General features: G+C 57.6%; 1 protein-coding gene across 1 annotated transcript in view; it reads left to right on the top strand.

Annotated features, from left to right (window-relative positions):
- The first annotated feature begins 2415 nt into the window (after positions 1–2415).
- The window catches only part of TSPEAR (thrombospondin type laminin G domain and EAR repeats), a 61164-nt gene continuing 41552 nt past the window's right edge, over positions 2416–22027 (top strand). The window contains exon 1 of the mRNA XM_060099695.1: positions 2416–2500. Within this exon, the coding sequence (XP_059955678.1) occupies positions 2416–2500 (85 nt within the window). The remainder of the gene's footprint in view (positions 2501–22027) is intronic.

Here is a 22027-nt window from a genome sequence, read left to right on the forward strand (position 1 = left end):
CCGACCCAGGGTGGGCTGGCATTCCGGCCTGCTCTTCCCGGGACTTGCCCAGCCTGCTTCCCAAGAGGGAAATCCCATCTATGAAAAGTTCGCGCAGCTTCTGAGCAACCACACAGATAGGGGCAGGGTCGTGCTCTGTTCTTCACACACACATTTGTCTTAGTGGGTTCTGGGGACGCATCTCTGTGACTTTAGTGCCTGTGATGTGGGGAAAAGCGATGTCCACGGCAAATAAGCCTGGGGAAAACTGGGATAGAAAAGCTGTAAGCAGCTTTCTTTGTTGCCAAAGGCTCAGAGGCTTCCACTCCTGGGCGCTTGTGTGTCCCCGGGGAGGGACGTGGAATCCCCCTACCCCGGCTGAGTCCCTCAGAGCTGTGTGACTGGGACACGTTGGCAGAAATGCTGCTTCATGTAAACTAAACCCAGCACGTAGCTCACAGGACGTCCCTGCCGTGCAGGGCTTAAGAGGCACATTCTATAGATGTGGAAACAATTCAGAGCATTTATGCGACTTGTCCAGGGTCACACGGGAACCAGTCTAGAGAAGGAAATTCTGAGCTTTCTCTGCGTTCAGGCACATATTTTTGTAGCTTTAAAAATGAATACATTTTCACTAAAGACCCTTGTTGATCATCAAGAGTCTGACTAGTATTACTGGGTCAAATGTAATAGAAGGAAAACTTTTTTGGAAGGGTTCCAGGTAACATAATTTTGATTTTTCAAATCTGGTTGTTAAAAAACAATACATGATTTTATTTTTATCAACCAGTTAAAGGTCAGCAAGAGACTTGGGGGTCAGAGGTTATCGGTCATGTGGCGAGGTCAGCAGGAGTCACAGGGACGCTGCCTGGGTTAATGGCCCTGCCCGAGGGGCCACCTGCCCATCCTGTGGGAAGTCACCTGTCCTTCTGACCTGTCCTGCCCCACCCAGGGCCACCGTGACCCCGATCAATTGAGAAAGAAAAGAGAACAGCTCAATTTGTTCAGTTTAAATTCCTGTACCTTCTCCAAAGACCAGGCCTTCCCTCTTTGTGGGGACGACGTCCTTCCTCTCGTCAAATGGTGCCCGTATCTGTGCCGTGTGTGAGCATCTCACAGCTCCTGGGGTCCCGGAGGTCAGAGTCTCCCTCCCTACCCTGTGGGTCTGGCCGGACCTGGGTGGGCAGGGGCCCAGGGGCAGGGGTGAGGGAGGCCCCCCCCAGGGATCCCTGGCGCTCTGAGGGGGCAGGTGGAAGTGGGGGGGTCACAGAGTTTCTTCATGTGACCCCAGAAAAAGAGACCCTATGACTAGGATTAAAACACCTGCGTGTGGACAGACAGACAGAGCAAGAATCTCTGGAGTCACAGCGGCTGTTTTATGGGAAGAGCCTTTCACATATTCTTTCTCTGCCTACAGCCCCCTTCTTTCTCTCTGTCTCCTGTCTCTGTCTCTCCCTCCCCCTCCCTCCCCCTCCCCCCAGGCCCTAACCCCAGGGCCTGTGTCCTCCACAAGCCCCTTCAGTGTCAGACCGGCCGCTGCCCACACCTTGGAGCTGGGGCTTCCCGGGGAGAGCTTGGGGTTCACAGCCATAACGCTGCCCTGAAACGAGGAAAGGGTGCCTTTTGGGGGCCTGTGTGTTCTCTCCGTGTCCCCTCTCCCTGGTCTGTCCTTGCACACTCAATGGAGGGGTTTTAAAAAAGAAATATCACACTTAGTAACTGCCCGGCCTGGAGCAGCCTTGCACGTGGACCGCGGTGCGGGGAGGCCGGAGCCCAGGGGCCAGTCGCCAAGGAAACAAACCAGCCGCCTCACGGCCACGCCTCTCCCCGGGACGCCCCTGTCTCCTCATTAGCTGTTCCCCTGAAGGACTGACTTCCCTCCCGAGGGAAATTCCTGAAACCCAACGGTTGACAAACCCACACGCCCTCGGGAGGGCTGGGCACCAGATAAAAGCCCTGGGCGGCCGCGTGGGGACCACGGGCAGCTCAGGACCGCCCAGCGGCTCTGCTTCCTCCTCCCGGCGGGTGGCCGGTGCTCCTGTCCTCAGCCTCCGGGGAGCCCCAGCCGGGAGTTTCCTGGTTTGCTCTCAGCTCTCCCGATGATCTATTTCTGTCTCTCCTTTGGGAAACACGCGCTTTGCCGATGACTAACCGCGGCCCCACCGAGATGTTATCAGCTGTCCCCTGCAGGGCAGGACCACAGCCCAGGTGTACATGAGCCAGCATGAGGCTGCAAGCCTGACCTGCCAGCACCACCTGAGTCCCGTCCCCGCCGGGCGCCGCTGTCCCTGCGCAGGCCCCGGGGATGTGGCCACCGCAGTGACCGCCGGGGCGAGGCCGCCCTGAAACGGCCGAGCCAGGCGTGCGAGGAGCGGGTGCCTCCCGGGTGCGGGCGTGTGTGGAGCCCCTGGATGGAGCTTGGGAGCCGGGCCCCTCATGTCTGTCCTGCTGACTCTGTGCGTCGTGCTCCTGGCCCTGGCGACCCCGGGCCGAGGCGCCGGGCGATGGGAGCCCTGCACGGGTAAGTGGGGGGCACGGGGCGGGGTACGCGCGGGGGCCGGGAGGGGCGCCGGGCGTGCGGTGCCACTTTCTCAGGCCGAGTCCAGGTCACGGTGCTGAGTGGCCATGCGAGCAGCGGCAGCTGGACCAGGAGGAGGGACCGAAGGTTAAAGGGAGCAGCAGGGCGCTCACGAGAGGAATGCCCACAGGGTGGGGACACCTTGCAAAGGGTTACCCTCCCCCATCGCAGGCCCTTCGCAGGACTTACCTGCTGGGCCTCCGGGAGGGCCTTACACCTGCCGGAGGAATGAGGCCCAGCGGCTGGCGGGTCCCTTGCCCGCCGTGGACAGGGAACCCAGGGCTGCACTTGGCACAGTGCAGGCCCGCCGCTGGGGCCGGGCAGTCCTGTCCCGCGAGAAGCGGGGCACGTGGGGCCGGCCCCAGGCACGCGGACCCCCCTCCAGCAGAGAGCGGAGTCGGAGGGGAGATCCCGCCCCCTCCTCCTTAGAAAGGCCGAGTTGACCTGCCAGTGACCACGGCATCATGCCTTTCTGCAGTTTCTACCAAGAGACTTTATTTATCCGACCTAACGCTGACAAACAGAGTAAAGGGGAAACGAGACCCGGGAGCTAGAAGCTGAGCTCCAGGATGGGAGTGAGCCATGGGCGTGCGGGCCTCGCCGAGGGTGGTGGCGCTGAGACGCGTTTGTGTGGGGCCCCCGGTTTATTTGCAAATATCTCATTCTGGGCTCCGGGAATCCTCCCAAGTCCCCGCGTGTTATGGCTCTTTGCTCTGATGGCACTTGGTTCCCAATGATGTGACCAGATGGCCCATGATGACCCAAGTTTGGGATGCTGACCTGTGTTCACACCTGGAGGGGGGCGTCCATAAAAATCCCCAGCCCTCCAGGGAACAGCCAGACCGTGCGGGCGGAGGGGGGCAGCCCCCGGGTGTGTGCTGGGAAGGACTACCAGGGCCCCCAAGGTCCCCGCACCTGCTGCGGTCACAGCCTTGGGATGCGTGATGTGCAAGCCACACAGAAGCCAAGCCCACCTGTAGCCCTGAAACACCGCCGCTCCCCACCCAGCTTTGAGCATGGGGGACAGACCCGCACACGGGGCCTGGGGCACAGCATCCAACCTGCGTCGTCCTGAGCACTCAGTGTCCCCCAGGGGGGGTGAGTCACAGACGTGTATCTTCACGTTCCAGTCAGCACTGGGAACAGAATCAACTTGCATAGTAATAATAAAGGTTATTTATAAAGCCCACCCCCTCTCCCCTGAAGGTATGTTGCAAATAGTTAAAAGATGACCCAGTTATAAATACCGACAACCAGAGGGAAAAGATAAAAGTCAAGTAAATAATATTGAACTAAATTTGGAACGCTCCCAAGACACTTGATAACGGCTAGTCAGGACTCAAATAGTTAAAGAGGTCACTTTGATCGCATTTGGTTTTGAAACGCACAGGAGGTTACACCGTAGGGTTTGTTCGGGGTTTGGATTTCACTTTCCCTTAGCCCTTGCTCCTGGGTCTGTGGCGCTGCGTGTGAAGTGCCTGGACCTTGGCTGTGCCGACCTCGGGTTTTGAAGTCCTGTCTCCCTTCCCCAAGCCCGTCCGAGTCTGTGACCATGAGATGACATCCCCCCTACAGGAGGTGGTGTGCACAGTTTTGCCGATGAGGAAGTGGAGGTTACATCTCTGCCCCGGGTCTGGTGCAGACCCTCTGATAAGGGCTGGGGCCTGGGGCTGGCCCTTTTGCACAGGGCCATCTGAGGACGGGTCAAGTCTCAGAGAGCCTCAGCTGACCCTGGCAGGCTGTCAGCACGAAGAGGCTGTGGAGGGCAGGTGGGAGGCGCAGGCTGGGAAACCAGCTGCAGCTGCTGGACCAGCCTCAGGGCAGGAGGGTGAGGAGGATCTGGAGCAGAGAGGCCGGGGCTCCAGGCACGCAGCGGGTGTGTGGGGAGGGTTCCCCTGGGGTGACTGTGGCAGGCAGGATCCTGGGGCCTCGCTGACCCCAGAGCCAGCCTGGGTCTTCTGATACTCGGACCCTCCGCTGCTCCAGCAAGTCGGGCCAGCTGCCCGGGGACAGAGGCTGAACCAGGAGTGGAAGACCTTCAGCTCCCACACAAGTCCACGACTCTGGGGGGCGTGATGTGCATGGTGCCTGGAAAGTGGCTGGGGGTGTCCTGCCAGGGGACAGCTTGGTGGCCTGAATTCTAGACCTGGGCTCTTGGTCAGGGAGTGACCAGCCGCTGTGGCCAAAGAGCCTGCCGTGCACCCCCGACTCAGCCTGTCCCGACCCAGCATTGTCTCCATGTGGGTGGGAGGCCAAGGCGGAGGGGTTCTGTGGAAGCCGTAGCGGGGGCAGCTGGACCCCAAGGCTGGGTCACTGGCGGGGTGCAGGGGGTGGGCTCTCGGAGCGGGGTGACCTGCCGTGGGGTGTCAGAACAGTGTCCTCTGTCACCCCGGGAAGGTCAGAGGCGGCTCCTCACGCGGGGCTCAGGGCCATGCTGAGGCGTGGGAACCTGGCGGACATAGCGCCCTCAGCACCCCGTTCCCTCCTTCACTTGCTCGACGCCCCTGCAGGGAAGGCACTGTACCCGCACTGTCACACTGCAGCCCGGTCCGTGCGTGGGCAAGGCTCTCGGCAGGTGTGGGGGACCCCGGGGCGGGCGGGTGGTCAGACCTGGGGTCTGGGGTGGGGTGCATCCCTGGAGCTAGAGGCAGTGCCCAGGTAATGAGGGGCACAGATTTGCATGACAAAAGCTAGTTGGGGTGTGAAGGCTGCAGGCGGGTGGCCCAATGAGGGGCATGGGGTTGGGGTGGGGGTAGGAAGCCCTTCTCTTCCCTTGCTGGCGGCTCCCAGGAATTCTTCAACCCTGTCCTTTGGGCTCCGTTAATGGAAACGCTGCAGGAAGGGTAGTGCTGCCCAGGGAGTTGGGGAATCCTGGCCACCTGGCGAGGCCCGCACGCCGGGTCCTGGGAGTCCTGTGTGGGCACGACGCCCCCTTCTGGGCTCATGCAGCCGTCAGCAGGGCCGTGAGCAAAGCCGATGAGCAGTTTGCAGTTAGGAAGCTGCTGCTAGATTCCCAGTCAGCGGTCCTTTGTCCACGTGGGTGTGGCTTCCCATCCCGCCCTCGGGTGCTGGGCCCCCCCCCACAGGCTGCGTCCGAGCCGTCCCAGCCCCAGGCCAGCGCCCCGTTCAACACCAGCTTCATCTGAGCTCCACACCCCAGGTGGCCCCTGGAGCCGGGCACAGGGGACCACTCTGCGTGGGCCACAGGAAGGAGAGGCCGCCAAGTGGCGGGTCGTGTGGGGACCGAGGCTGAAAGGCCCACCTGGCCTGCTTGACAGTTCTGCAGGGCTGGGGTGTGGCTGGCAACTGGAGACACACTGTCAGCCTGATGCCCATTTCCTTTTAAAGAATTCTCAACCGTTAAACCAGGGCGTTGTTTGTCTGCACAGAAATTAGGAAACTAAGAATATTCATTTTTATAATGCAACCTCATACACTATATGCTGGTTCTTTGGTTTTGATTTTTAAGAGTAAATCACAGATTTCCAGGAGGTCTTTTTCCAGGATAAAATCTAGGAAGCCACCAACGCACGCTTCGGGGTCTGGGCTCTGTTTCCAGCCGGACACCCCCATCTCTCCCTCCCCCCTCCCCCGCAATCCCCCTCCCCCCACCCCGGGTGGATTCTGAGCTCCGGGCTTAGAGGGGACCTCTGCATCTGTGTGGGGTGGGGATGGGAGGGCACCCACTTGTCTCCCCATCTTGAGAGTCTGGGGAGCGATGGGGACGTGGTCCCTGGCTGTCACCCTCGGCGTCCCAACCACACATCTCTGCCTTTAGGAGGGTCCGGGCCGGGGGCTGGGGGCTCCCCGAGCCTCTCGGAGACCCCTCCTCACCCAGCAGCCATGCCCACGCTAACGCCCCCACGTGACCCCACCCCCAGCCCCGCGCAGAAAGCCTGAAAGCCGGTTCCTTCCCGCGGGTCTCGGTCCTCCGAGGGCCTGGGGCTCGGGGTGGGGAGCCCTGTGTTTAGTGGCTCACGTTTCATCCCACCCCCAGGCTGGGGCATGGCGCTTTGGGGACTTTGTGGGGGTCTCCAGCGAATCCACTCTAGTGAGCGTCTCTGGCACTGCCAGGGGGTACTTACCCGCCGCTCGGAGGTGCGAGAGGAAAAGGAGGATGCCCAGCCCGCCTTCACGGTTGACCCCACGGTCGGTTTGCAGGCCGGCGAGCCCCCCCTCCGCCCCTGCTCGGGCCTCGGGTGATGGAAGGGGGAAGGGAGGTGACCCCGAAGGCGGGAGCTGCCCATCTCTGGGCGGGGCGGTGTTGGGGCCACTGCACGGGCCTCGCTGTCGCCCCTGCCGGCCTGGCGGGACCGCGGGGCGCGCGTGGACCGGGTGGTGGGTGTCTTCCTACGCCAGGGGAAGGCAGAGTGTGCGCGCGCGCGTGGATATGTGAGTGTGTGCGGGTGCGTGAACACGTGTGAGTATTAGTGTGAGTGCGTGTGCGCGCCCGCTCGCCGCTGGGAAGAAGCCGGAGGACATCCACCCAGGTGGTGAAATTCGGTTGTCTTTCTGGCCCCGCGCGTTTTCGCGGCAGCGCGGGTCACCGAGGGAGACGGGAAACTCTTCCAGGCCGCGGGCGCGGCGGCTTGGCAGCTCCACATGGCGCAGGCGGGCGGTACGGTGGCTCCGGGCTGGGGCTCTCGGGGTCAGCGGTGTCCGGGCTCGGGTGCCGCCGCATGGGGACGGAGCTCAGGTGGGCGCTCCGGGGACCCCTGCGCTGGGGAACGGCCCTCCCCGGGATGCCTCGCTCTGCGTGTCGCGCGTCTGGGGGTGTCGAGCGCTGAGCTTGGGGCGCCCCAGGGAAGGGTCACTGGTCGTTGGTGACTGGCCGCCGCCGCCGTCCGCGTGCGCTCTGTCCCCGACGCAGCTGGCTCCGTCCAGGGTCGGGGGCTGGAATTCAGTGGCCGTGAACTTGGGCAGGACGCGCTGCACCTCCGTCTTCACAACTAACCAGTGAGGGGTGTGCCGGCTTTGGGCCACACGTGGGACTGTCACCAGCTGAGCCACCGGCATCCTCGTGCCCCGCACAAGCGCTCTGTCCCCGATCCGCCTGAGGCCCGCCGCTCCTCTTGTAATGCCTTAATAAAAAAGCCCACAGCTCACTACATCAGTAAAATTGTTTTTTTTTTTTTTTTTTTTTTGGTAATTGGTAATGATAACGGTCTCCCCCTGAAATCTGGAGTATTATATTTTATGCAGTTAAATTCGTGTTCCTGAGAAGGGGCCTGTGGGTTTCCCTAGCTGCAGAGTCGTCAGGGCGTACAGGAAGCTGGGGCCCCACAGTTCACTGGTCTCCGGGATGGGGGGTGCTGCTCTCTCTCTGGGGTGGGGGTGCTGGTGGGGTTGGCCAGAGGGAGGCTGCCAAAGGCATAGAGGAGGCCCTGGTGGGCGGAGCCCCAGTGAATTTTCTGGCCCCTGTAATAGCTGGGGGGATTGATTTCTCACACCTTCTCCTCCATACGAGGGTCCCAGGAGGCAGGGGCAGGGTCCCCTAGAGAGTGGTGGGGAGGGGCGGGGACCCAGAGGAGGCTGGCTTCAGGGCTCCCACCTCCCTCCGCAGACCCAAAATGTAGGAGGAGGGCCGTAGGGCGCTAGGCTGTCTGTACCCATTTCCACCACCCAGTTCTAGTTGCAGGAGGGCCCCACTTCCACTGACAGATTCCCTGAGGACCCCCTTTTGGGGGATAGTGGCACTGGAAAAGCCAGCCAGGGAGTCTGGACCTGGTTCTCCAGGGGAGACCACTGGAGGGTCAGGTGATCTCTCAGACCTGCTCTAAGGGGGCATTCACTGTTGACCCCCCTCCTCTGGGGGAACGTCTTGCTGGATTTCATGGCCTCCTGGGAGGGAGGGAGGTGTCACGTCAATAGCAGGGTAGGGTTAAGAGCTAGAGGTGGCACTGGGGGGAGGGGGGAGGTGGAGAGAATGCTGGTTAGGAATGAGGGCTGGCCGTGGGAAGCTTGGGGCTCTGGGAAACATGGGGGCCCCATCCAGACTGGTCCCAAGGGTCACCCTCAGGCAGCAAGCCTAGGCCTCAGGCCCCAGCGTGTGGGCCCTGGAAGTCACCTGCCTGCTGGCCTCGTCCCCTTGACCTCTGCCCCACCCAGCCGGGAGCCGGTGGTTGGGGAGGGGGCATTGTCACTAGTCTATGTGGCACAGACAAGGCAGGTTGGGACACTTGAAGATTGAATAAAGCGCACAGTTCAAGGGGTGTGGAGGGACAGGTGCAGCTGGTGGTCAGCAGGAATGCTCCACTTCAGCTGTGGCCCAGGAGGCCAGAAGCAGCGGGGCCCTGCCTCCTGCGTGCTCTCAGGCTGACCAGGGAGAGCCAGGCCGGGGGCAAGGGTGCCGTCTCGCCAAGGGGCCCGCTGGCCAGGTGGTGTTGGCCACCACAATCTCGGACACACAGCACAGCCACCCAGAGCTGCCCAGAGATACAGACACAGAAGTCGAGGGCCATGGGGCCGATTGGGTGGGCCTCGGAGCTCAACACCCTTGGAAATGCTCCCAGGACATGGCTTGGCTCCAAGGCTGCTGAGGCCGGAGTTACTTATGTCAGCCCCAAGGGCCGGAAGCGATGAAACATACAACCAGCTGGGAAGGAGGACCACCTGGGGGGAGGATGGAGAGTTTATTCACTCAGCTCAAGACCCCTGTGAGGGGAGGGGAGGGCACACCGCAGCAGGAGGGGCAGAGACGGAGCAGGGTAAGGCCCCAAAAGACTAGGGGGGAGAGCGGTGTCCATGGCTTTCAGGACAAACCTGGGGACCCGCAGTAATAGGGGAGGGTTGTCTCAGGTTCATCTGGGCCTGATCTGGAGGCTACAGATGGGCTAAGCCCTGCTTGTTGGGGTCCTAGGTCAGTGCACATTCACGTAGAGGTGTAGACCACAGCTCGTGCCGGGTTAAATCCTGAGGGTGGCCGGTGGCTGGCAATGGCAGAGGTGGGGGTGGCCCACAGCACCTGGCTGGCCCTGGGGGGACGTGCCAGTCAGCTGCGGGACGTGCCCGAGGCGGGGACGCAGCAGGCGGGAGCACGCGGGGCGGCAGAGCAGGGACACGGAGGAGGAGGGTCTGTGGCGGGACGAGGGGCAGGGGGTGGGCTGGCAGCACGAGGGGGCTGAGCAGGGGGCGGCCTCACAGCACACGGGCTCGCGGCACACAGGTGTGCAGCAGACGGGCACACAGCAGGCCTGCTGGCAGGGGGAGCAGGTGCAGCAGCGGGGCTGGCAGCTAGACTGCTGGCAGCACAAGGCCGTGCAGGGGCTGGTGCAGGCTGGTTGGCAGCAGGGGTTGGACACGCAGCTCACTGGCGCACAGACAAGGGTCAGGCAGGGGGCCGGGGCACAGCCGCTGGGGGCGCGACAGGGGGCTCGCAGCAGCTCTCTGGACAGTCGTCCACCTGCCAGCAGGAGCCGGGGCAGGAACTGGGCAGGCAGAGCCGCTGCCGTAGCTCAGGGCGCTGGAGCAGACGGACAGGGTGGACGCGGCCGTGGTGGGGCAGGGGGGCTGGAAGAGGGTGTGAGTGTGTGTGAGTGTGTGTGTGATGTGCTCGGCTGTCGGCTTCACCCCCTCCTGGGTGTGTGTGTTGTCCTGGGGAGGCTCCACACCCTCCCTTCCCGGTTGCTGTTGAGAGCAGGTCCGCAGAAAAAGCGGCAGCTGCTGTTGTTCCAGGAGTCATTGCTCAGCTCACAAAACTCTTGAAATTGGCTTGGGACGTCTTTACTCATTTTTGTCCTAGAAAGAAACCCCAGGGTGGAGTGTAAGTCACCTTGTCATGTTAGGTGGTGTTGCAAGTCGGGGCCGGTGTCTGTGGGCAGTGGGTCCTGGCCCCTGGTCAGGGTGAGCGCTGCTGGGGTCGCCCAGCTGGCTGAGTGAGGTCATGTGCCTCCGTGTTGGAAGGTTAGAGAGGAGGTGTATTTGGGGTCTAAATAAAGATAACGTGAGTCATGCTTTGTAGGCAGCACTGGATCAGCGTCCAAGGCAGCGGTAACAGCACAGCAGCTGGGTCGGCTCACACAACAGAAATGTATCTCATAGTCCGGACATCGGACGTCTGAGGTCAAGGAGCTGGAAGGGCTGTTTCCTTCCAAGGCTGTCGGGGAGAGTGTGCCCCAGGCTGTCTCCTAGCTTCTGGGGCTTTTCTGGCAATTCTTGGGGTTTCTTGGCTTGTAGAAGCATCACCCTGATCTCTGCCTTCACCTTCACAGGGCTTTTTCCGTGTGTGCCTGTCTGCGTCCAAATTTCCCCCTTTCATAGGGACACCAATCAGGTTGGATTAGGGGCCCCCAAAGACCTCACTTTATCTTGATTGTATCTGTAAAGACCCTGTTTCCAAATATGGTCAGATTCACGGGTGCTGGGGGCTGAGGCCACAGCATCCTGTTGCGACACAATTCAGGCCCTCCTAAGTGCTGTCCCCGCTCTGAGGCTGACACGTGGCCAGAGTCTGGGACGGAAGGAAAGGCTGAGCAGGTGTCCTTTCTTCTTTCTCAGGGACAGTAGTGAAGGGTGGGATGCAGGCAGCAGGTGGCCTGACAGGTTTGGAGCACAGCCACAATTTCTGCCGGTCCAGGCATGGTTTGAGCTCATGGGTTGCTTTTTTTTTTTAGTTTATTTTATGGAATAATCATAAAAGGAGTACAGAGAATTCACGTATGCCCGTCTCCCAGGTTTCTCTAGTGATAACGCTGCACAGAACTGTAGATCAATTACCAAGTCTTGGAAACCAGCCTTGGGACGTTACTCTTCACTAAGGACAGACTTTTCGGATTCACCAGGTTCCCAGGAATGTCCTCCCTCTGTTTAGGACCCCATGGGGCATTCATCAGGTCTCCTTAGTCGGCTCTAGTCTGGGACAATCGCTCACAGTTTCCTTGTCCTTTGTGACTTGACACTTTGGAAGAGCGGTGATCAGGTGTGTTGTGGGCTGTCCCTCAAGCTGGGTTTGTCTGACATTTTCTTACGATTGGACTTGGACTGTTCCCTTTAGGGGAAGAATCCACAGAAGTAATGTGTCCAGTGAAGCAGGGGTTCCTTGGTGTTGTTATGTCTCATCACTGAAGATGTGACTATTTCTCCCTTTGTAATTAATAAATATCTGCGGGAGATTCCTTGAGACTTCGCAGATTTCCTCCTTTTGCTGAAACATTTGCCCTGTGGTTTCAGCACCCCTCTGGGGATCATGCCTACAGCATGATGACTATGGTGTGCTAATGGGATTTTCTACTTCTACGGCCCACCTCCAATTATTAATTAAAATTCTTCTCTAAAGGGCCTCCCTGGTGGCGCAAGTGGTTGAGAGTCCGCCTGCCGATGCAGGGGATACGGGTTCGTGCCCCGGTCTGGGAGGATCCCATATGCCGCGGAGCGGCTGGGCCCGTGAGCCATGGCCGCTGAGCCTGCGCGTCCGGAGCCTGCGCGTCCGGAGCCTGTGCTCCGCAACGGGGGAGGCCACAACAGTGAGAGGCCCGCATACCGCAAAAAAAAAAAAAAAAATTCTTCTCTAAGGAAGAGTTGTTCCCCCCCCCCAATATGTTTATTTGTCCTGTTATGGACTAAAGAATGTTAATTTTATTGTGTTCTACTACAATATTGTCATTATTTTCTTGTTCAAATTGCTTCTGCTTTGGGACAATGACCCATCTTTGACTTTTTTTTTTTTTTTTTTTTGCGGTACGCAGGCCTCTCACTGCTGCGGCCTCTCCCGTTGCGGAGCACAGGCTCCGGACGCGCAGGCTCAGTGGCCATGGCTCACGGGCCCAGCCGCTCCGCGGCATGTGGGATCTTCCCAGACCGGGGCACGAACCCGTGTCCCCTGCATCGGCAGGCAGACTCTCAACCACTGCGCCACCAGGGAAGCCCATTTTTGACGTTTTGACCACTGGAGCTCTTTCATTTGGCTCTTGGGCCCTTCTAGCATCCCTGGAATCAACCACTTCTCCAAGGAGCCCTGGTCCCTTGTAGTGGATGGTGGCATTTAGAAACCAAGGCCTGGAGCTAGGTGTCCTCTCTGCCGCTGGGTGTCACTTCCCCCATGCCCTCTGGTGGAGAGAGCAAGGAGGTGCATGTATGTCAACTAACACATGCCTGAACTTAGGGGGAACGCCTTCAGTCTTCCACCGTTAAGGACCATGTTAGCTGTAGTTTTTTGTAGATTAGCTTTCTCAAGCTAAAAGCTCTCTTATGTTGCTGAGAGATTTTATCATGAATGGATGTTGGGTTTCATGAAGTGCTTTTTATGCATCTGTTTAGATGATCATATTGTTTTCTTTGTAAGTCTGTTAACATGGTGAATTACATTAACTGATTTTTAAAAACTTTTTATTATGAAATAGTTATAGATTCACGGGAAATTGGGAAACTAATATAGAGAGGTGCTGTGTACCCACATTGATTGATATTTGAATATTGAAGCAGTCTTGAGTTGCTAGATAAACCCCACTTGGTTGTGCTGAATTGCCTTTCTGGCATGTTGCTGGATTTGATTAGCTAATATCTTGTTCAGGACTTTCATGTCCGTATTCATGAGGATATTGGTCTGTAGTTCTCTTTCACTGTAACATCTTTGGCTTTGATAACACGGTTTTCAGCACAGGAGTTGGCAAGCTCCTTTTCCATTTTCTACAAGAGATGGTGTAGGGTTGGTATTTTGTCTTCTTCAAATACTTAGTAGGAATTTCTAAGAAACTGGAGTTTTCCTAATAGATATAGGAAATTCCAGTTATTTGTTTCTTCTTTAATGAGTTTTGGTAGTTTTGTTACTGAACCAAACTTGGGTCCGCTTGCCCATGCACAGTAAAGCCAATCTACTGATGCCGAATTGTGGTGAAGGAAAGTGCAGTGTTTACTGCAAGCGCCAAGCAAGGAGTACAGGTGGCTAATGCTCAAAAGACCTGAGCTCCCCAAAGGCTTTCAGGAAAGGTTTCTAAAGACAGGGTGAGGGAAGGAGTTGTGGTATGCGATCATCTTGTGATTGGTTGGTGGTGAGGTAATGAGGAATCAATATCATCAGCCTACTGGTTCCAACCAGTCTGGGGTCTACATGCTTGTGGTCAGCACGCAGTTAACTTCCTCCACCTGGTGGGGTTTTAGTATCTGTGAAACAACTCAGTGGTGTGACTCAGGATATTACCTATAGCCCTTGAGGAGGAACTAAAGTTCTTTGACTTTGTTTAATGACTAAACTATTATTATTTTGTCTTGCTTGGCTGTCTTCCTTTGTTTCTGCATTTTCTCACTTCTCTGATTAAATTTATTCTTTGGAACTCAGGGAAGGCCTAGGAGGCTAAAGTTTTTCTACCAACAAGAGGCAGGTGGAGGACATGGGGGCGCTCTGTCCCGGGAAGGCCCCACAGGGTCCTGCTTGGTTACAGTTTGTGCCTGTCAAGGAGTTGGTCCATTTCATCTAAGGTTTTGAATATATAGGTCTAATGTTGTTTGTAGAGTCTCCTCATTATCCTTTTAATTTCTTTTTTAAAAATCTATTTTATTGAAGTATAGTTGATTTACAATGTTGTGTTAATTTCTGCTGTTCAGCACAGTGATTCAGTTATACACATATACATACATTCTTTTTCATATTCTTTTCCATTATGATTCATCACAGGATATTGAGTATAGTTCCCTGTGCTGTACAGTAGGACCTTGTTGTTTATCCATCCTGTATATAACAGTTTGCATCTGCTAATCCCAAACTCCCAGTCCATCCCTACCCTGCCCACCCTCCTTTGGCATGGCAACCACAAGTCTGTTCTCTATGTCCCTGAGTCTATTTCTGCTTCCTTTTAATTTTTTTTTTTTTTTTTCTTTTTGCGGTATGTGGGCCTCTCACTGTTGTGGCCTCTCCCGTTGCGGAGCACAGGCTCCGGATGCGCAGGCCCAGCGGCCATGGCTCACGGGCCCAGCCGCTCCGCGGCATATGGGATCCTCCCAGACCGGGGCACGAACCCGTATCCCCTGCATCAGCAGGCGGACTCTTAACCACTTGCGCCACCAGGGAGGCCCTCCTTTTAATTTTTGAAAAATGTTTAGTGATATCTCATTTTTTGTTCTTGACACTGACACGTTGTCTCTTCTTGTTTTTCCCTGTCAGTCTGGCCAGAAATTTATCAATTTTATTGATCTTCTTGAAGAACCAGCTTTGGTTTCAATGAATTTTTCTTTTGTTTCAGTCACATTGATTTTGGCCCTTCTACTGCCTTCTCCTCACTGGGGGTTCCACTTGCTCTTCTTGTTCAAGTTTCTTCCGTGGAAGCCTCGATGGTCGGTTTGGTGCCTCTTTTCTTTTCTCATGGAAGCACTTAGGACCACACACCTTCCTCTTCTTCAGCTGCACCCACACATCCGTTCCGTGCGGACCATCCTGGTCTATAATCTGAGGCTTTGAATGAGCTGATCTCCACGGCCCCTTTCACTCTGATTCCATAATTGCTGGATTCATACACAAGTTTTAAGGGTAGTAGAATCAGGGGGACTCACGCGCTACAGGATTTGGGGGCAGCTGAGCCTCTGGGTGCTGAGTGTTTGGACTTCCACTTTCTGCAGCCCGAGGCCACCACAACCGGATTCATTGCTGTCCACGTTTTCACTTGCCTGGAGGACGTGCGATAAGGGAACACGGAAAGCTGGCTGGATCAAAGGATGATCGCGCCCAGCAGGAGTGAGCATTGTTTTTAATTAATTTTTTTTTTTTTTTTTTGCGCTACGCGGGCCTCTCACTGCTGTGCCCTCTCCCGTTGCGGAGCACAGGCTCCGGACGCGCAGGCTCAGCGGCCATGGCTCACGGGCCCAGCTGCTCCGCGGCATGTGGGATCTTCCCAGACTGGGGCACGAACCCGTGTCCCCTGCATCGGCAGGTGGACTCTCAACCACTGCGCCACCAGGGAAGCCCGTGAGCGTTGCTTTTATTGCAAAGGTCTCTGAAGTTGGGGCTGCCCGTTCATCCTCACCTTGCCCACCTCGGCTCCTGGCAGGAGAAGACGGGGAGGAGGCTCTTCAGATCAGTGGAGATGCCTCTGTGGGCGGGACCCTGCGGGCAGATGAGCATCCCGTCCAAACCCCCTCGTCCCCGTGCCAGCCCTGCCGCCTGTGTGGCGCACGCGCTATCTTCGCCTCCTGAAGGTCCACGTGCCTGGTGAGGCCATGCGGTTGCTGGACCCAGTGGAGAACATTTGAGGAAGTTTCGGGTTTGGAGCTGGCAAGCTTGGGCCGGGAGATGGACTGGTTCTGCTCCGCGTGCGGACTTCTCTGCGTCAGCTGACTAAGGCATCCGGACGCCCTGTTGCCTGTTTATGTGAAGTGAATTCACGTCGGCTGCTTACCAGCCGCGTGGATCTTACTCAGGAGACCTACTCAGCAGCCCTGGCAGCTGCCCTCTTGCACGCAGACACAGATGCTCTCGCAAATTCAGGGGGGAAGTTAAACACTGACCCACAAAGTGGCCCGGCGCAGGGCTGACTGCACCATGAGGGCTGGGCAGTCCCTCTCCCAGTCCCTGTGAGGCAGTCCCATTCCGGGAGCAGCTTCTGCCTGCCTGGCAATATTCCCACCCCCTCCCACAGCCCCCCAAGAAAGGGGGGACCAGCCTCCGAGAGGTCAGCACAGAGGCTGCCGTGGGAAAGAGCGGGTTTTGGAGAGCTGGGTGCCAAGGCCGCGGTCGTCGCTCTACACTCTGCTTGGCCCCCTGGACAACGTCAGGCATTCCCTGGGGCTCACACAGACTTTGGAGGATGATTGAGGGAGGGGACGTGTGTGGATTTGAAAGCGTGGATATGTGTGCAGCCCGAGCTGGCCCAGGAGGCTCTGTTACGTCTACTGCTCATTGCTGGTGTCTGCTCTTTCGATGCCTCCCCTGTAGCTTCCAGGACCTGGTCACTATGTGGCCTTTGGCTTTCTAGGCTCCGGATATCCCAGGGACATCCCACGCTCCAGCCTAGAGCCCAGGTCCCGCTCGAAGCCCAGCAGCACTGCCTTACTCCGCATTCCTTGACGTCCTTTAAAACAAGCGAAGAAAAGCAGATTTAAACACACAACAGGGACGGGCCATTTGCCCCTTTGTGCTCCATCTTTTTTTTTTAATTGGAGTATAGTTGATTTACAATGTGTTAATTACTGCGGTACAGCAAAGTGAGTCGGTTATATATATATATATATTGTTCTTCATATTCTTTTCCATTACAGTTTATCACAGGATATAGAATATAGTTCCCTGTGCTGTACAGTAGGCCCTTGGTGTTTATCCATCCTATATATACTAGTTTGCACCTGCTGACCCCAAACTGCCAATCCCTCCCTCCCCCACCCCCTCCCCCTTGGCAACCACAAGTCTGTTCTCTATGTCTGAGTCTGTTCTCTATGTCTGTGAGTCTGTTTCTGTTTTGTAGATAAGTTCATTTGTGTCATATTTTAGATTCCACATCTAAGTGGTATCATAGGATATTTGTCTTTCTCTGTGTGAGTTACTTCACTTAGTATAATAATCTCTAGGTCCATCCATGTTGCTGGCATTATTTCATTCTTTTTTATGGCCGAGTAGTATTCCATTGTGTATATTTTTTTGTACCACAGCTTTTTTATCCATTCACCTGTCGATGGACATTTAGGTTGCTTCTGTGCTCCATCTTTATATTTTTTCCTGTTTCCTTTTTTAACCAGTGTAAGAGGAGAAAAGTGATACCTTGTCACTGTTTAACTTACATTGACTGTATTGACTTAGCTTTCATCATATTTGAGTTGTTTCTTCCTTAGGTTACCTGCCTTTGGGGTAAGGATTGTTCTTCTGTTTTCCTTGCTGGTGTCCTGGGTGCCTTGTTCCTTCTGTGTGTTCACCCCTTGTCAGTTTTAAGAATGACAAACCCCTTTCCTGCTCTGTCCTGTGACACGGCCCATGGTGACCTTCATCGAACGGAAATCCTTGTTTTGATGTGAGCAGATGGACCAGCTTCTTTCTGATGGTTTGTGTCTAGTGTTGAGAAATCTTCCTTAACCCCAGGTTACAAAGAGAGGCCCCAACGTCTCCCTCTGACGTGGAAGTCTCACTTTCCACCCCACCTGGAGTCAATCATAAAATTGCCTTCAAAAAAATTCTGGAACTAGGGAAATAAAATTGCTGAGAATCACATTTTTTGAAGCATGTACATAATGGATTAGAGCAAAGAGATGAAAAGTCATCTTTAAAATAAGGCAGGTCCCCAAGCCAAGACTTGACTAGAAAATGACTAAAGGAAGGTAATAACATATTTTAGAGTTGATGACCTGTGTCCTCTTCAGGGAGAAATCGGGTCTGGCTTATCTCCCCACCGAAGCCCAGCTTTCCCACCACCACCCACTGGTCGGTCCTCCCTCCACGGGTCTGCGTGGAGCCCGGACCATGAGTCCTCCCTGCTTGTGTGGGTCTCTGAGCCCTTGGACCTCCCCATCACTGGTCCATCTGCTTCTTCTTGGGCCCAAACTGGACTGTTCTATCACTGTGGCCATGTCCTCGGTCCCACTGTCCCACAGGGCAGACCTAATAGTAGCCTCGCCTAAGTTCTTGGAAACGAATTGCTCCTGGTCCCTGGGCACCCAATGAACTCAGCGAAATCCACAGAGTAAAGAGGATCTTATTGGCCATCTCGTTTCCCTCCCTCCCCACCCCCAGTGGAGGGGCCCATCTCAGAGACCGTCTGAAGCTGGCCGGGTGTCCACCTGGCTGCAGGCCTGTGGCTCATACCTGTGCATCCAGCATAAGGCAGTTGCCCGTCCACCAAATAACCTCGGTCTTCACGGCCCCAGCACGGGGGGCCTCCCCAGGGAACTTTTCTGGGACACGAGGAGCCTGGCTTCTGGCCAGAACTGCTTTGAGAGATCCCGCAGGGCAACCACAGGCCTCACAAGGACGCTGCCCACTCCCCCCAGACTTGGGGCACAGCCAGGGCACTTCTGTCCTGGGGGAAGCTGGCCTCACCAGCCACGGCCATGGCCACGGCCACACTCACACGCACATCTGCACTCCCGGCCTCCTTTCAGGCCTCCTGTGAAGACACTTTCCCCACTCTGGCCCACGCCTCAGTGCTTTCCCACTCGTGGCCCTTCCTCCCGCTCCCTCCCTGGCCCCAGGGCTCATCAGACTGCAGGTGGCTTTTGTCCTGGGCTCCCTGGCACGCCCGTTGGTGCCCTTCCGGGGGCTGGGGGGTCTTGCCGACACTGTCGCAGTACAGGGTTAAAGTCTTCACTCTCCTTCCGCTTTGCCTGTTGCTGTGATCAGCTCCTCCGACACCTGGCGGCTCAGTTCTTTCTCCAGCTCAGCTGAGCCCCTGACACAGACAGTCGCCACCCTCCCATTTTACAGATGAGTAAACTGAGGCTCGGAGAGGTGCAGCGAGTCAGTCGTGGGCCAGATCTTACGATGCTGAGGTCTAGGTCAGGGCCCTACTGGTAGCCAGCTTTGAGTTCATCTCTCTGTGGCCGCCACAGTCTCTCTGCTAAATTATAAGCACCACAGGGCAACAACTATTTATTTTGGAAACTGGCATTTCAAGAAGCCTTTGTGGAACAGACGAAGACCATGCAAATGAGGGCAAGCCCAGCTGTTTATCCCGCTGGCTCTGGCAGGGGCCCACCAGCGTCACCTGGGTTTGTCAGGGGTTCAGGCGGGCACAGCTTAGAGTGGAAAAAGGAAGGCCCGGGTGTGGCCTGATGGAGGCTGTCGGCGAGGGAAGCTGGGGGTGGACCAGCAGCTGCGCCCCATGTGCCTGGTTAGGGAGCAGGTCTGGTTTTCTCCGTCGGGTCCTGAACTGGACGTGGGGACAAAAGTGGGAAGCTGGTGGTCACCGGCCACATTCTGGCCGTTCTGGGCAGCAGCTGCCGAGGTTGTAGGTCCGGCTTCTGTGGCCAGGCGTCCACGGCTCGGCCATTGTCTGTCTGTCTGTCCAGCCTGTCAGCATGAATCCAGCAGGTGCCAGTGTACACGTCCCATCGGTTAGCTTGCTGGACTCTTATCACTTAGGCATCTGGACGTCCTGAGGTGGCACTGACCTCTGTGAGCTCGGTCACTCATCCCTGCAGCCAGCGGGACTTTCCCAGGAAGGCACTAACGCACTGTCTCTGTTAACCCGGAGAACCCTGGGCAGGTATGTGGGCGTGTGGACCAGGCACAGGTGCAGAGAGCCCGTGTGGATGAGTACCTGCTGGGCCACAGGCCGCTCAGGCCTGCGTGGGTTCTGGGGGGAGGTGGGGGGGACCAGGAAGAGGCTGTTTCAGTTAAACAGTGGAGGGAGAGACTCGCACTGAGATTAGCCAAGTTCGGGTCCCCCCAGTTGCCGGTGCCTGGGGCTTGGCCGGGCTGGGGCATGTCCTGGAAGCCGAGCGGCCTGCCTGGTGGAGGGCCCATGTTTCCTGAAGGAGGGGCCGGACGCTGGTGGGGCCACTGCCAGACAGGGCCCACATACCCTGTGTGTCTCAGTTTGTGGGTGAATTCAGGTTGCACAGTGTTTACTTAGAGCCCCGTGCTCCCCAGGGACCCCAGCCAGGCACATCCACACAGGATGTGGAATCTGACCCCCAGCCTAGGCAGCCCGAGGCTGGGGTCAGGGTCTGTCCCCCAGAACACGGGCTCCCCTCCGCCCCTGAGATGCCAGACTCCTCCCTGGCGTCTCTCTGGGACCCCGTCCCCGACACACACAGTGGCCTTGGGGTGACCGCCGCCCTTGACGCTGGAGTACGTCGGAGCGCCGAGCTGCGGGCGTCTTCGTTTACACACACGTGCTTTCCCAGGCACGATGCTCCTTCCTCCCAGGCTGCTTCTCGCTTCCAGTGACGTAAATGACAGCAGTGCCCTGCCCTCCCGTCACAGAGCAGCTGCCGTCCCTCCGTCACCACATCCCCCAGAGGGCCTCGCACGCCCGTCCTCCCAGACGCTGCTCAGGCCGCCACATCCCTCGGTCTCGCTGTCCCCCCCAGGCTGGCATGAGCCTCGGGCCGGAGTCCAGGTGTGCACGCGGCCGGGCCGCCCACTGCCATCCAGCCTGCCCTGGGTCCCCTCACCCTCGGGCATGTCCACACTCCGTGGGTGCCTCCGGGCACATGAGGATGCCCCTCTCCAGGAGGACGTCTGCATCCCTGGCTGTGCCCCGGCTTGATGGCCCCAAACTCTGTACCATGTTGAGCACTGGGGCGGGGCGGCGAGTGTGCTCTGGTTTTAGGAGCCCAGCTCCTTGCTTGCACAGCCCCTCCTCTCTCCCGTGTTAGGAAGAATTCCCTGTGTCCTGGATGCAAATCCTCAGTCCTCTCGCCCTCGCCCTCCCAGGGCTGCTCTGGTCCCTCTAATCGCTGACCTTTCCTTCCGTGTTTCACGCTCCCACTTGGAGCTGCTTTCTCCTCCTCTCTTCTCTGAGCTCGGTACCTTTCCTCTGAACTGGTTCGGAGAGCCCGCTTGTTTCCTGAATTCCCTTGACTTAATGGAGAAAAGGAGCTCCTGTCTTCCGCTCCATCTGCCCCCGTTTGTGACGCCCCCTGCTCCCCCCGCGCTCTTCCCTCAGTGCTGCGCTGGTTGCCCTCTGGCCGCTGTGAGTCCCTGGACGGGGGAAGGGCCAGGTCCGAGCGCGGGGGCAGCGCAGAGGGGCCGTCCTCTGCTCTCATGGCCGCAGCCCCGCTGCTTTGCTGACTGATCCCCGTGGTGCACTGACCGCTGGCTCCAGGGCCAGCACCCCTGTGTCAGGCTCAGACCCCTCAGCAGGACCGCCAGACCCCGAGGGAGACGGCTCTGGGGAACGGCTGTTTCATTCGCACGTGCCTGTCAGTTGTCCCAGGCCACGGCCTGACACATGGTGGCCGAGTCTGGAAGGGTCCAAGGGGCAGCCATGGGCCTGCTCCGAGCCAGCACCTCCCTTCCGCCGCGGGGCCGGGAGGGCCGTCTGGAGCCCCACCCCCAGTCGCAGGTCTGTCTGCCGCCCCGCTCTCCTTTCCTGTCCTCTGGGCTCAGGTGAGTTTTGTTTCTGATGACCTTGAACTGCAGAGCAGGAGCCTGTCTGCTCCTCTGCGACGTGTGGGGAAGGCAGTGCCCAGGCCAGGGCGGCGTCCAGGTCCTGTCGGCCCTGCCCTCCGACGGCACCACCGGGACCGTGTCACAGACGGCTCTGCTGGGGGCTCGGGGATGCCGTGCCTGCCTGTCTCAGGCCCTGGAGGCTTCCCGTGTGCGAGCCTGTCTCCCAGGGACCACGGGCTCCCCAGGGCCGGGTGGGGGCTTCCTCGTGCCCCAGCACACGCAGCACAGCGCCTGGTGGTTGACTTGAAAATGGCAGCAAAACCCAGGGGGACGGGGTGGAAGTGTGGGAAGGAGAGGTCACGGTAGACCCAGGTGGGTCGTGAACCCTTGGTGCCTCCGCTTGCTCACTGGATAGACGGGTGTCGACTGAAAAAAAATGCACAACCTAAAAGCTGAGAGTTATGGTTTATTCAGCGGACAAAACTGAGGACTTAACCAGGACACAG

This window comes from Mesoplodon densirostris, chromosome 5 (assembly GCF_025265405.1).
Source record: "Mesoplodon densirostris isolate mMesDen1 chromosome 5, mMesDen1 primary haplotype, whole genome shotgun sequence".
NCBI lineage: Eukaryota > Metazoa > Chordata > Mammalia > Artiodactyla > Ziphiidae > Mesoplodon > Mesoplodon densirostris.